At 33.9% G+C, this 13,513-nt stretch overlaps 1 protein-coding gene across 9 annotated transcripts in view; it reads right to left on the reverse strand.

The window, feature by feature from the left end:
- Positions 1-3,214: 3,214 nt before the first annotated feature.
- USP15 (ubiquitin specific peptidase 15) overlaps positions 3,215-13,513 on the reverse strand; it is a 128,632-nt gene continuing 118,333 nt past the window's right edge. For 8 of the 9 annotated variants that reach the window (XM_003586089.6, XM_059886584.1, XM_059886583.1 and 5 more), the window contains 2 exons: positions 8,821-8,909; positions 4,711-5,176 (listed from right to left, as the gene is read on the reverse strand). In XM_003586089.6, the coding sequence (XP_003586137.1) occupies positions 4,994-5,176; positions 8,821-8,909 (272 nt within the window). In that variant the 3' untranslated portion in view covers positions 4,711-4,993. 9 annotated transcript variants of the gene reach the window in all.

Here is a 13,513-nt window from a genome sequence, read left to right on the forward strand (position 1 = left end):
ATAAGAAACTTCATTTGAGATGTTATAGAGTTTCAAAACCCTGCAAGGTTTTAACTATTAGTTAAAAAACAAAGTCATAGTCAAGGCTTAAAACAACAGTTTGGGAAATGTAAAGAATTTGTCACTACCGAGAAAAATGGAAGAATACACATTATGGGAAAAGACTGTTGGGATGTTTCCATATTTATTGTTTTACTTTTATGTATGTAGATTTAACTCCAGCTAGCAACGGACTTGAAAGTCACAGCAAATGAAACTATTTTGTTTCATCAAACTATATAAAACAAGCTATAAGTTCCTGATATGAGGGAAAACTTTGAGCAAGTGAGCACCAACTTCAACCATGATTTTCTACAGATGAACAGTTAATTACCAAAACAATTTAAACATTTAAAATATTTGATTTTGTGCATATTGAAAATGTGCAATCTTATTTTTTTTTTACAGCATTTCCATTTAAAAGAACAATTTCCAAAGAGATAGCTGTATTTTTAGCTGCTTTGTATAATCATGTTTAACATGCATTTCTAGGAAAAAAAAATCCAAGTCCATTTGGCTGATTTTTTCTATCTATCCTTTAAGACTCTAGATCACAACATTATGTCAACTCTTGATTTTCCCTGAATGGTTTCTCCCCTTTCTAGATTCCCTTAATAACTCAGTCTTTTCCTTTCACTATCTTGGCAATTTCCAGGCTTCCCAAGGTAGAGCAGGTTATAATTAGACCAAGGTATGATGTAGGGTGAATATGTTTCCCAATGCATATATTTGCCAAAAATAATTTTTGTACTGTCTGTTTTATATCCATTTAAAAATTCTTTACCCCATCATCAGTTCAAATAAAGCTTGATTAATATCTGAATTCTTACCATAAACATTTTATCTTTCCAATTCTAATATTTAAAAACCTACTCTATGTAGATAAAAATTTGAATATACTTAATCCAGTTTTAAATAAAAGTGTTATCTGAGCTACTTCAAAATTCTTTTGCTTTAATATACAGTAAATAAGAATTAAACATAAACATACATATTGAATTAAAATGCCCCAAACTCAGAATGTTTATGAGAAAAATTACACGTATTTATTTTTAAAAAATCTGATAATGAAACCATAGAGTATACAGCTCTGCAACTTAATGTATTAGTCAGCAAGAATATAAATACACTCTCTTTCTCCCTTTCTTTATCCTCTGGCACTTAAAAAAAAGTACTTGTGAGTTATGAACATAAGTATTTTTTCAAGAGAAGCTGTTTCAAATAAAATTTTAATAATTATTTTATTGTAGAGTAGAAAATATGAACAAAGATTTTCACTATTTTTCTTTGGCTTCAGAAATAAAATTTATTTTATCATGTTATTAAATCATGTAGAAATTTATTTTCCTTTCCTTCTGAGAATTTAAAGACTTCTGTTTCCTTCCTACTATACAAGAATCTTCCACATTTTTAAACATTAACCTGGAGAGAACATGCTCATCTATACCGCACAAGCAAAGATCAGAAGCATACATACAAGTAGGGAGGATAGGAAGCAGGCAGTAATGAAATGGATTGTCTGCAAATACTTAAAGAGAGTAAAACAGACTAAAAGTTGACTTACTTCTTATTATCACCATGCCCCAGTGATACTGTCAAGAAATAGTACATTCTCTAGGATAAAAGGTTCCTACTAGCATGCTCCCCACCCCTAGAAACCCTCCCCTCTTCCCCACTTTTGTAAGCCACTGAAGGAGACTACAGGTCTTTATCTTAGTCTCCAGGCTTATTTCTCATAAGATGTCCCCACCTCGGAAATTAACCGGTGAAAAAGTACTGCCTTATACTGTATCAATGGTTTTGGCCTTTAACTAATTTTTTTCATGCCCCAATCAATGTTTTGTGTGGTTTTATATCTAGTTGCTGGAAAAGCAAGGACAAATATAGGACCACTAAAAGAACACAGATTATAAGAGAAAGCAAGAGATTTAAGTAAAGCATCAGGCTACAGCTTTTTCACAGACATTAATTAAAACCAAGTCACAGGTGAATGAAAAAAGTCCTGAGAATCAGGGTTGCATTTGGGAAAAGTCATTATATTAATATTTAAAATTTAATTAAAATTGTAATAAATGTATGTGAGTTGAATGAAGTTAATTTCAAAGGGGAATGGTGAGTCCATATTCCAGCTGGTATTTTTCTTATTCAATTCTCAAATAGTCACCTGAAGATACTTTTGGGAGCAAAGTTATAAGACTTCAAGATGACTTTCTATGTAGACTGAAAAAATCAGTAGTGAGTATACTACACAGTTTACAAAGCACTTTCTGTAAAACACATTATCTTGTTTGAGCTCCAAACAATCCTGTGAGTCAGACACTAAATCTAGTGGGAGGTAGTACATACATCTGAGGATAGAATATTGGCCATCGCATAATATCCACCACATAGCAACTGTGTGAACTGCTTTGTATCCTTGTTTCTCCATATGAGAAATGGGGAGGATTGATGTCCCTACCTCATAGCTATTGGGGAATTATATGAGATAAAACATCTAACTTTTATATAGTATCTGGTCTCTGGTAAGTGCTGAATAAATGCTATTATTATTATCATCATTATTTTACAGGTGAAGAGACAGACCAGGAGAGATTAAATTTAAAGTCATATGATTACCAAGTATCTAGGCTAGAAGCAGAATTCTAGACTGGATATATTCCTATGACCCTGTACTACGTACGGATACCTACTTTTAGAGTATGGAATACCCTTTGCACTATTTTTAAGAGTTTATTTTTTGCAGCAGAAAATGCCATTTGATTTTGACAAATTCAGTAATTTTATTAACATCGTTTTCTTTTTAAAAACACACAATTAGGGTAGAAACTAGTCTAGAGCTATAAAAAAAAAAATTGTCTTTTCTTTAAACCTCAGAAAAATGGAAATAAAGTTTACTAGTTGGTAGATAGGAGAAAGCCTGCAAGCTCTCTGGGTGCAGGGATATTGTTTACTGCTAAATCTCAAGACTCTAATTGGTATACAAACAGTTGCTCAATGAATATTTAAACTGAAAAAGTCAACTTTAAAACATGTCCTTAACAGGAAGATTTACCTCACTACGACATGTTTTCCTTTCTATTTTTAACTATATAACTAAAAAGTAGAGCATATGGTCACTGACCATAAAATAGGGGACTTTTATTAAAAGATTCAGAGTAAGAAATAAAAGACTAAATAAGGCCTTGAATAGCTTTATTGAAATCTGTATAAATAAACATGCACATTTCAAATGTAAACTCAAGTGAACTCAAGTGCAGACAAAATTTTAACCTCTGTCATGCAGGAGGTTAGTTTACATTAAAAAAAAAAAAGAAAGAAAGAAAGATAAAGAAAAGGAAAGGATAAAAAGGAAAAACGCAAAACAGCTTTAAAAATACCAGGATGAAAAACCAGCTTTAATATTAAGGTATAAAGCAAAGCCATGATCAACATACCTCATTTATCCTGGTTAAATGCATTTTTCTTTCACGTTTAAATGCTAACATAAATAAATAATTTACCAAAATGTGCACTCACAGAGTGAACTTTTATTTACAATACACAATTTATAATCTATTGTATTTGATTAGTTCAAATGAAGAACATTATACTTTTTGCTTTACTAATAGTGGGACACATAGCAATTTCTCAGGTAGTCGATATGTGAAACGTGCCCCAGCATTTATTTTCTATTAAAGGCAGTATTATATGCCAATTGACAATACATTCTTTCAACTAGATCAAAGGGGAAAAAGCAGCAAATGAAAAATGTTTCAAATGTTCACACATTTTTGGCATCCTGGATCCTTGAATGTGGTGAACTAAAATCAACTTCAAGGTTTGTATGTTTTATATACTGTACAGGTTCTGACTCTGGAACATGCAATGCCAATTCTCTTGTAACAAGTTCCCTTCTGAGAAAAGCTGTAAGGCTATGGTGAATTCCATCAGGAACACACAAAGAAAGTTAACAGACCTACCTTTAAAGCCAATTGTCCATTAGTAATTTAAAGGCCAGAAAAAAATTTCTCACCTAAGCTTGATGCAATCATTACTATAGATACAGAATACTATTAAATTTGTCTTTATATTACAACACTTGGGAGAGCTAAAAGTTGCCAAATTACTAAAAAATGGGGTAGAGAAAAACAGACAGCCAAAATTTTAATTTTGGACCAACACCAGATTTAAAGATATGCATTTTAAATTTAAAGTAAGTAAAAAAGAATTTGAATATCTAAGGAATAGATCCCAACAGCAGTGAAAAATACTTACATTTAACTGAAAAGTGACTTTCGATGAAGTGTGAAATCTAGAACCTGTTTCCACAGTAGTAGTAAGATGAACATAATATTCTGTTTTTTTATGGTACTACAAAAGGAAATAACTTTTTCAAGACTGCTTCTTGTATCATGATTTAGTTTTATAACAGGCCCACACTGATTCCAGGTAAAGACTTGGAAATTTGGTTTTCCAAGAATACTACTGCAGTATTTATGCCACATTGATACTGCAGCTCATTATCATAGTAGTATATGTGGCAGCCTAATGCACATGAACTAGATTATCCAAGAACTAAGTTCAGCCATAGGTTTCTTGCAGTTATTATCTGAGCAAAATAAATGACCAACATCCACAAATTTAACATTTGTCATCAATTAACTCACATCCAAAAAATTAAAGAAAACGTAATTCATCAAAACAGCAGCAAACTTAAAAGGGATTTATTTGTGATTTCCTATATATATTTAGCTTGTAAATACAAGACTGTAAATGTATTAAGAGACAATTTATGTTAAAGTTTTCATTGTGTTTCACTTCAAGTACTGCACAAGTTAAAATCTGATAAAGGATTTACATTCAGTGATCTGAAACTCCCCATCTCAGACTTTTGTTTAATGTGGTGGGTAACTTCATCATTTCAATAGATACCACCAGCAGGAAAGTCTCTCTTTTATGGCTTCTAGGACTTTCATTAGTTAGTGTGCATACAGTTCTCGTTTTCTATATCATTGTCATTATCATTGCTATCTTCATCACTTTCTAATGGGATGCCTGTGGCAGCTGAAGCACCTTTAGTTTCTCGGTCAAGGGGGAAAAAGCCAGTTCCACTGAAAGTGTCTTGTCTCTGGTAGAAGAGTACATATGCTGCTTTGGACTGTTAAAACAAACAAAGAATATTATAATGGTTATGATTCTCAAAGATCACATTAAATATAGAATGAATTTTTAGCTGATAACCAATTTTGGTGATAGGACATAAATCAAGAACACCACACATGGTCAATGGAGGTTACTAAAATTTATTAACTATATCAATAGTATGACTTCTATCTATAAAGGAAGAATGGTCACTGGATTTAACATTTATTCTCTTCTAAGTTAGCTGGACAGATAAATCAATGCAACCATATCACAGATTCACCTTCTTACTCTAACATGAAATAGAATTCTATGCCTTCTTTCCTCTTGTCTCTAAGGACAAAGCAAGTGTCTTTCTAATAGTAATAGCTTCATTCTGTATTTGTTCTAGATTCCAACTTTTCTTACCATCTTAAGGATACTGCTCCATCAATCATCACTGTGTAACTTTAATGAGTTCTTATCTACTGGACTTTTTTGGCATAAAAAATACTTAAGTCTTCTCCCTCATAAATTCCTCTCCATTCCTTTTCTAGCTGCCATATACCTCTTACTCTTCCTCGCAGCCAGGCTGGGGTCTATAGAAAATCTAATATTCATCATTTACTCTCATGCACACTCCTCAATCAATGTGATTGCTGCAACCACTGTAATGAAATGCCTTTCACCAGGCTCAAAACCCTCTTATAAACAAATTAAATGGGTGCCTTTTTTAGCCAATCTTTTGGTGGCATTTAATGCTTTACTCCTCCTCCTGCATTAAAGCATTTTTGGCTTCTGTTATACTACTTTTCCTTAGATGCTTCATCTCTACAGTTTCTTCTGATTTTCCTGTGGGCTCATTAAATCCTGACTTAAAGTAAAAAAAAAAAAAAATCATGTTTTCAGTCCTCAGCTCACTGCTCTTCTGAATATGTATCTTCACATAGGTGACTCATTCAAACCTATGGTTTTAACTGCTACCTAGAACAGACAATTCAAATTCATAACTTAAGCCAGTTCTCACCCCTGAACTCTAGTCCAATTAGTCCAACTACCTAATGGAAATTTCCACAGAGCTATTATACAGGTATCAATTTCACAGCAAATTTTCTTATTCACTATCTTTGTAAATGTCAAAGTACGAGTCATCATCTCCCTCCCCCCTCTATATTTACATGTCATCTTAATCAAGTTCTAGTATTTCTATCCATTAAAGAGCTCACAAATCCATTCTCCCCTGTCTATATACTTACTACCACTGATTTAACTTTAGAAGATCTTGTGGCTTAAATTTCAGGACAGCCTACTGGGTGCCCTCCAATCTGTCTTCTAAAGTGTTCTCAAGACATGTTAAGATGGAAATTTAATAATGTTCTTCTGTTAGTTAACAACCACCCAATACTTCTTACAGACTTTAAGAAAAGATCAAAACAACGAAGAACTCATCTTTCATGATCTGAGTGCCAAGTTTAGCCCCAGTCTAATTTTTGCTCCACATTCCTAACAAGTCTTTTGTTTCAGTAACACCAAATTATTTGCTGTTCCCTTAGCTAAATGGTATATTCTGCCACATCTCCTTGCTTTCATAGCTACTGTTCTTTTTGCTAAGAATATCTTTGGTTTTGGTTATTTTGTCTAATTTACCACTATTCATATTTGCAGACTCAGATCAAACACTCCCTGCACTGGTTCTGTTTCCTTACACTCCAATTAGTTGAGACAGCTGCCTCAATCTATACAGTCAAGATATTTAACAGTAATTATCATATACAATTGTCAATTCATGTCTCTGTCACCTATAGATTGTAAGCTTCTTGACATTAGAGATAGCTGTCTTTTTTGGCTTCCCTGGTGGCTCAGATGGTAAAGAATCTGCCCATAATGCAGGAGACTCAGGTTCGAACCCTGGGTCAGGAAGATACCCTGGAGACTGGAATGGCTACCGCTACCCACTCCAATATTGTTGCCTGGGAAATCCCACGTACAGAGGAGCCTGGTGAGCTACAGGACTAAACGATTAACACTTTCACTTTCAACCTTGTGTAGAATAGAGTGTTATATATAGAATGTATTCAAACACTTGTTGACTAAATGAAGAATTATTACTGTTAAAATGTAAGGTAACATCAAATTCACATACTGTATATAAACAAGATATTTATCTGAAAGCAATATTAAGGCAGTGTTGTCAAATAGACTTTGAAGGAGGAAGTAGGCAACTTAAGGGTTTTGGTTGGGAGACTAAGGAAGAGAATAGAACTGAAAAATGAGGGATATGATATAAAATTAGAAGTCTAAATATACGACAAAAATGTAGTTAACTTAAGCATAAACACATTTTAAAAAATACTAAGACTTCAAAAGTCTCTTTTTGTTCTTTGCTGTAGCTATAGGGAGATAAGCAATGATATGTATGTATATAAATCATGTGTACAAACAGGTGATAAAGATATAAAACATCTATAAACAACTCAAAATAACTTCATATCTATGTATACAATAACTGATTAAAACTATGCCAGTAACTGGGCTCAGAAGTTTATTAATTTATTAAACTGACTTTTAAAGCATTATAAACTAAAACAAAACAAAAAGCTAGTCTCTGCCCTCAAGGAATACATAATTTAAACTGGGAAATAAAGTAAAGCAATCAGTGCTCCCCACATCAACAGAAAACCTCTGTATAGGAAATATCATTGCATGAGGAAGTACTACATTTCTCATTCATTGTAAATACTGTGATCAATAAGCAAAATTTATAAAGGCAAAATTTATAGAATAATAAATTCTTATCAAGCAAGCCTTAGTTTTCTTCTTAGAACATTATTAGTCACCTGTCATCTATTCATCAATTAATAGAGGCTACCCTGGTGGCTCAGCAATAAAGCATCCACCTGCAGAGCAGGAGACCATCTATAATTTAGGAGGCACGAGTTTGATCCCTGGGTCAGGAAGACCCCTGGAGAAGGAAATGGCAACCCACTCCAGTATTCTTGCCTCGAAAATGAGGAGCCTGGCAGGCTACAGTCCATAAGAGTTGGACATGATTTAGTAACTAAACCAACACTGTCAATCAATATTTGATAATAAAAATGTGCTCTGATAGAAAACAAAGCAAATGCCAATATTTTTGCTTCAGCTATGGCTGACAAGCTGATGCAAGTGTGAGCAGATGTAACTTCCTAATTTTTCTACTATTCAGAAAACATCAGACAAATACACAGGGTTAATTCTGAAAATTTTGTAATTTGTTTTACCTAATTATATCATTTCGAGACTTTGAATATGTAATTGTCATAAAGGATAAGACTTTTCTTTAAATATCTCAGGTATGGTAAGGCCCTTAAAAGTTTTTTATTTTTCTATTTTAGCATTCTGACTTTAGCCAATGTCTAGAATGTCTGAGCCTATTGTTCAGGGGAGAATTTAATATTTTCATTAGAAAAGTCCAGTTTTCATGTTGAAAACTACCAGAAAAGTTTTCATGTTCAACTTATGCTTCTGCTAGTGGACAAATTTAGAAGACAGATCTCCACTTAAAAGGACAATTTTATGTTATCTTTAAATAAGAATGAGTCCCTCAACTATTAGAACTGCTAGAATATAGACTATAGTGCTCCATGGGCCCCTTTTAAAACAATGGATTCCTTGATCTTCAAGATTAAAAGACATACTTACCACAATCTGGTCTTCAGACGCAGTTGAGACACTACTATCATCAAAGTAGTACCATTTTCCATCATCTTTATTTTTTGCGAAAGCAGTATCTAATGAAAAAAATACAATCACTTCTATCACTTAAATGATCTGTGGTTTTCTGGGAGGGAACCCTCATGACTTTAAAATTGTCTATATAAGGAATACCTATTAAAATTACATGATAATCATCTACATTAGGCCAATCTATCATATATTCAACTGATTCCAATGTTTAAAGGTTTTCAGAATAATTTTCTATAATCTGGAAGTCTATGATACTTTCTATCTATACTTTTTTTTTTTAATCCCAGGAACATACAGGGCATATTTATTATTTTTTTAATACAAAGAATAACAATACTAATGACAATAAATGGTGATTAGCATTTGTATCAGGCCCAGTGCTGTATTATTTCATAAAGAAGGTATTATCATTACTATTCTTCTAAATTTTACAGATGACGAAAGTGAGGCATCAGAAGTTTAATTTGTCCAAGAGTATAGCTGTTAGGCAGCAGAGTTAGGATTTAAACTCAGCTCTGTTTATGATTCCAAAGTTTGAATTTTCAAGTGTAAGTTTAAATTTTCTATGACCAATATTTTTTCAACAATACTGTAACTCATTGATCTGTATTGTTTTGTTTTTTTTACATCAGAATCATTTCCAGTCTTCAACAAAAGTACAGGGCAAGAGAAATGTAAAAAGCGATCAATTAATCTGCACAAATTTTAAAGATTCGCTTTATCATTAAGTTAAAAAAATGCCCACTTTTCCTATCTCATACTTTGTATAAACTACCCAATAACTGAAGAAACAAAGCTGCAAAATGTACTCATAACAATTATCTGCTGTCATAACTTTTAAAAAGTGACACTACAGATTTTGTCTTCTAAATAGTTCTACTCCTCTTAAAATTATTCTTCTGAGTGAAGCCCATTATGGGTTGTAAATTTGTCAATCTGAAATCAAGTCCACCACATTCACAAATTTAAAGAAACATATTTTCAGACCAATAAGTCTGACACTAAAAGGACAAGATTGAACAATAATATTGGGCTTCCCTGGTGTCTTATCTGGTAAAGAATCCACCTGCAATGCCGCAGACCTGGGTTCAAACCCTGGGTTGGGAAGATCCCCTTGAGAAGGGAAAGGCAACTCACTCCAGTATTCTGGCCTGGAGAAGTCCATGGACTGTATAGTCCATGGGGTCACAGAGAGTCGGACACGACTGAGCAATTTCAAAAAAAAAGAAAAAAAAAAAGAGACACATCTAACAAAAAGGCACACAGAGTTTGCAAACTAAATGATGGTATCAAAAGAAAGCTAAACTAATATTTGTAATTCTGAGAAAAAGACAAAATGAAAAATGAGTATCAAACTCAGGTAAAAAAGAATAGATAAAAGAAGAACTATCCATTTTAAACATAAATGCAACTAATAATGCAAAACAACTAATAAAACTGTTAGATGAAACAGATAAATCATTTTAGTAGTAGTCCTGACAAATTCATCCCAGAAAAAGAATGAACATCAAAAATAACCAGAAATAGTTGTGATTTAAATAAAACTAATAAGATTACCTGTAATAGAAACAGAGAACTCTATGTTTGAATGGGGAATACATATGCTTTTAAAGTACATAAACATTTAAGAAGCAGTCCATATAAGCTACATGAAAGCCTTAATAAACTCCTAAGGTTAATATAGATAATGGCCCTAATTACTATAAAATAAAATTAAGAAAAAAAGGAGAGCTTTACAAAAAATATATACTTGAAAAAGCACATGAGATAATCTTGTGATATTCAGAAAATTATACAGGAAACTAAAAACATACACAGAATTCAAAGAAAAAGAAGACTACATGTAAAAATTTATGTAACAGTGATAGAGTATTTAAAGGAAAACTTATAGCTTTAATTATAGCCTTCAACAGAGGGAAAAGAATGAAAACAAAGTTAAGGATGCAACTTAAGAAACCAAAGGAATAACAGAGCAAACTCAAAGTAACAAGAGGAAAAACATACCAAGGAGAAGAGAAGAAATCAACAAGATAGAAGACATACCATGTATAATAAAAAAAAAAAAAACATAATACAATAGAAAGTCTAATTCTTTCAAAAGACAGAAAAGAACAAGGGACCAAAAAATATACCATAAGAGTATTATAAACAACTATTCTCAAATAAATTGGGAAATACACATTTTAAGAAAAATGGAGAATGTCAATATGTACACATTCTGCAAAAAGAAAATCAATAAACATGACATAAATAGAATAATTTATGGCTGAGAAGTCCAAATAGTTTTATTGGATGAATTCTACGAAACTTTCTTACTAGTTAATTCTTATATTATACTAGCTGTTTCAGGAAACATAAAACAGTAAAATGTCCTAGCCTGTTTCATTAGACTAGGTCATAATCTTGATTCCAAATTCAGACTTAAATTGAAGAAAGTGGGGAAAACCACTAGACCATTCAGGTATGACCTAAATCAAATCCCTTATGATTATACAGTGGATTGAGAAACAGATTTAAGGGCCTAGATCTGATAGAGTGCCTGATGAACTATGGACAGAGGTTCATGACACTGTGCAGGAGAGAGGGATCAAGAACATCCCCAAGAAAAAGAAATGAAAAAAAGCAAAATGGCTGTCTGAGGAGGCCTTACAAATAGCTGTGAAAGGAAGAGAAGCGAAAAGGAGAGGAGAAAAGAAAGATACAGCCATTTGGATGCAGAGTTCCAAAGAATAGCAAGGAGAGATAAGAAAGCCTTCCTCAATGATTAGTGCAAAGAAATAGAGGAAAACAATAGAATGGGAAAGACTAGAGATCTCTTCAAGAAAATTAGAGATACCAAGGGAACATTTCATGCAAAGATGGGCTCGATAAAGGACAGAAATGGTATGGACCTAACAGAAGCAGAAGATATTAAGAGGAGGCAAGAATACACAGAAGAACTGTACAAAAGAGATCTTCACAACCCAGATAATCATGATGGTATGATCACTCATCTAGAGATAGACATCCTGGAATGTGAAGTCAAATGGGCCTTAGAAAGCATCATTACGAACAAAGCTAGTGGAGATGATGGAATTCCAGTGGAGCTATTTCAAAGCTTGAATGATGATGCTGTGAAAGTGCTGCACTCAATATGTCAGCAAATTTGGAAAACTCAGCAGTGGCCACAGGACTGGAAAAGGCCAGTTTTCATCCCAATCCCAAAGAAAGGCAATGCCAAAGAATGCTCAAACTACTGCACAATTGCACTCATCTCACACGCTAGTAAAGGAATGCTCAAAATTCTCCAAGCCAGGCTTCAGCAATATGTGAATCGTGAACTTCCAGATGTTCAAGCTGGTTTTAGAAAAGACAGAGGAACCAAAGATCAAATTGCCAACATCCGCTGGATCATCGAAAAAACAAGAGAGTTCCAGAAAAACATCTATTTCTGCTTTAGTGACTATGCCAAAGCCTTTGACTGTGTGGATCACAAGAAACTGTGGACAATTCTGAAAGAGATGGGAATACCAGACCACCTGACCTGCCTCTTGAGAAACCTGTATGCAGGTCAGGAAGCAACAGTTAGAACTGGACATGGAACAACAGACTGGTACCAAATAGGAAAAGGAGTACATCAAGGCTGTATATTGTCACCCTGCTTATTTAACTTATATGCAGAGTACATCATGAGAAACACTGGACTGGAAGAAACACAAGCTGGAATCAAGATTGCAGGGAGAAATATCAATAACCTCAGATATGCAGATGACACCACCCTTATGGCAGAAAGTGAAGAGGAACTCAAAAGCCTCTTGATGAAAGTTAAAGAGGAGAGTGAAAAAGTTGGCTTAAAGCTCAACATTTGGAAAACTAAGATCATGGCATCTGGTCCCATCACTTCATAGCAAATAGATGGGGAAACAGTGGCTGACTTTATTTTTGGGGGCTCCAAAATCACTGCAGATGGTGATTGCAGCCATGAAATTAAAAGACGCTTACTCCTTGGAAGGAAAGTTACGACCAACCTAGACAGCATCTTAAAAAGCAGAGACATTACTTTGTCAACAAAGGCCTGCTAGTCAAGGCTACGGTTTTTCCAGTAGTCATGTATGGATGTGAGAGTTGGACTATAAAGATAGTTGAGTGCAGAAGAACTGATGCTTTTGAACTGTGGTGTTGGAAAAGACTCTTGAGAGTCCCTTGGACTGCAAGGAAATCCAACTAGTCCATCCTAAAGGAGATCAGTCCTGGGTGTTCACTGGAAGGACTGATGTTGAAGCTGAAACGCCAATATTTTGGCCATCCAATGCAAAGAGCTGACTCATTTGAAAAGACCCTGATGCTGGGAAAGATTGAAGGCAGGAGGAGAAGGGGATGACAGAGGATGAGATGGCTGGATGGCATCACTGACTCAATGGACATGAGTTTGGGTAAACTCCGGGAGTTGGTGATGGACAGGGAGGCCTGGAGTGCTGCAGTTCATGGGGTCGCAAAGAGTCGGACATGACTGAGTGACTGAATTGCTAATGAAAGAACTAAAAAAAAAACTACAATATCATTTCAGACATGAATTAAATTTTATTTAATCCTAAACAAAACTAGCTAACCAAATCCAACTGAGTATATTAAAAAAAATATTTAATGAATAGGATTTACCCCAGAATAC

This window comes from Bos taurus, chromosome 5, assembly GCF_002263795.3.
Source record: "Bos taurus isolate L1 Dominette 01449 registration number 42190680 breed Hereford chromosome 5, ARS-UCD2.0, whole genome shotgun sequence".
In the NCBI taxonomy this organism is placed as follows: domain Eukaryota; kingdom Metazoa; phylum Chordata; class Mammalia; order Artiodactyla; family Bovidae; genus Bos; species Bos taurus.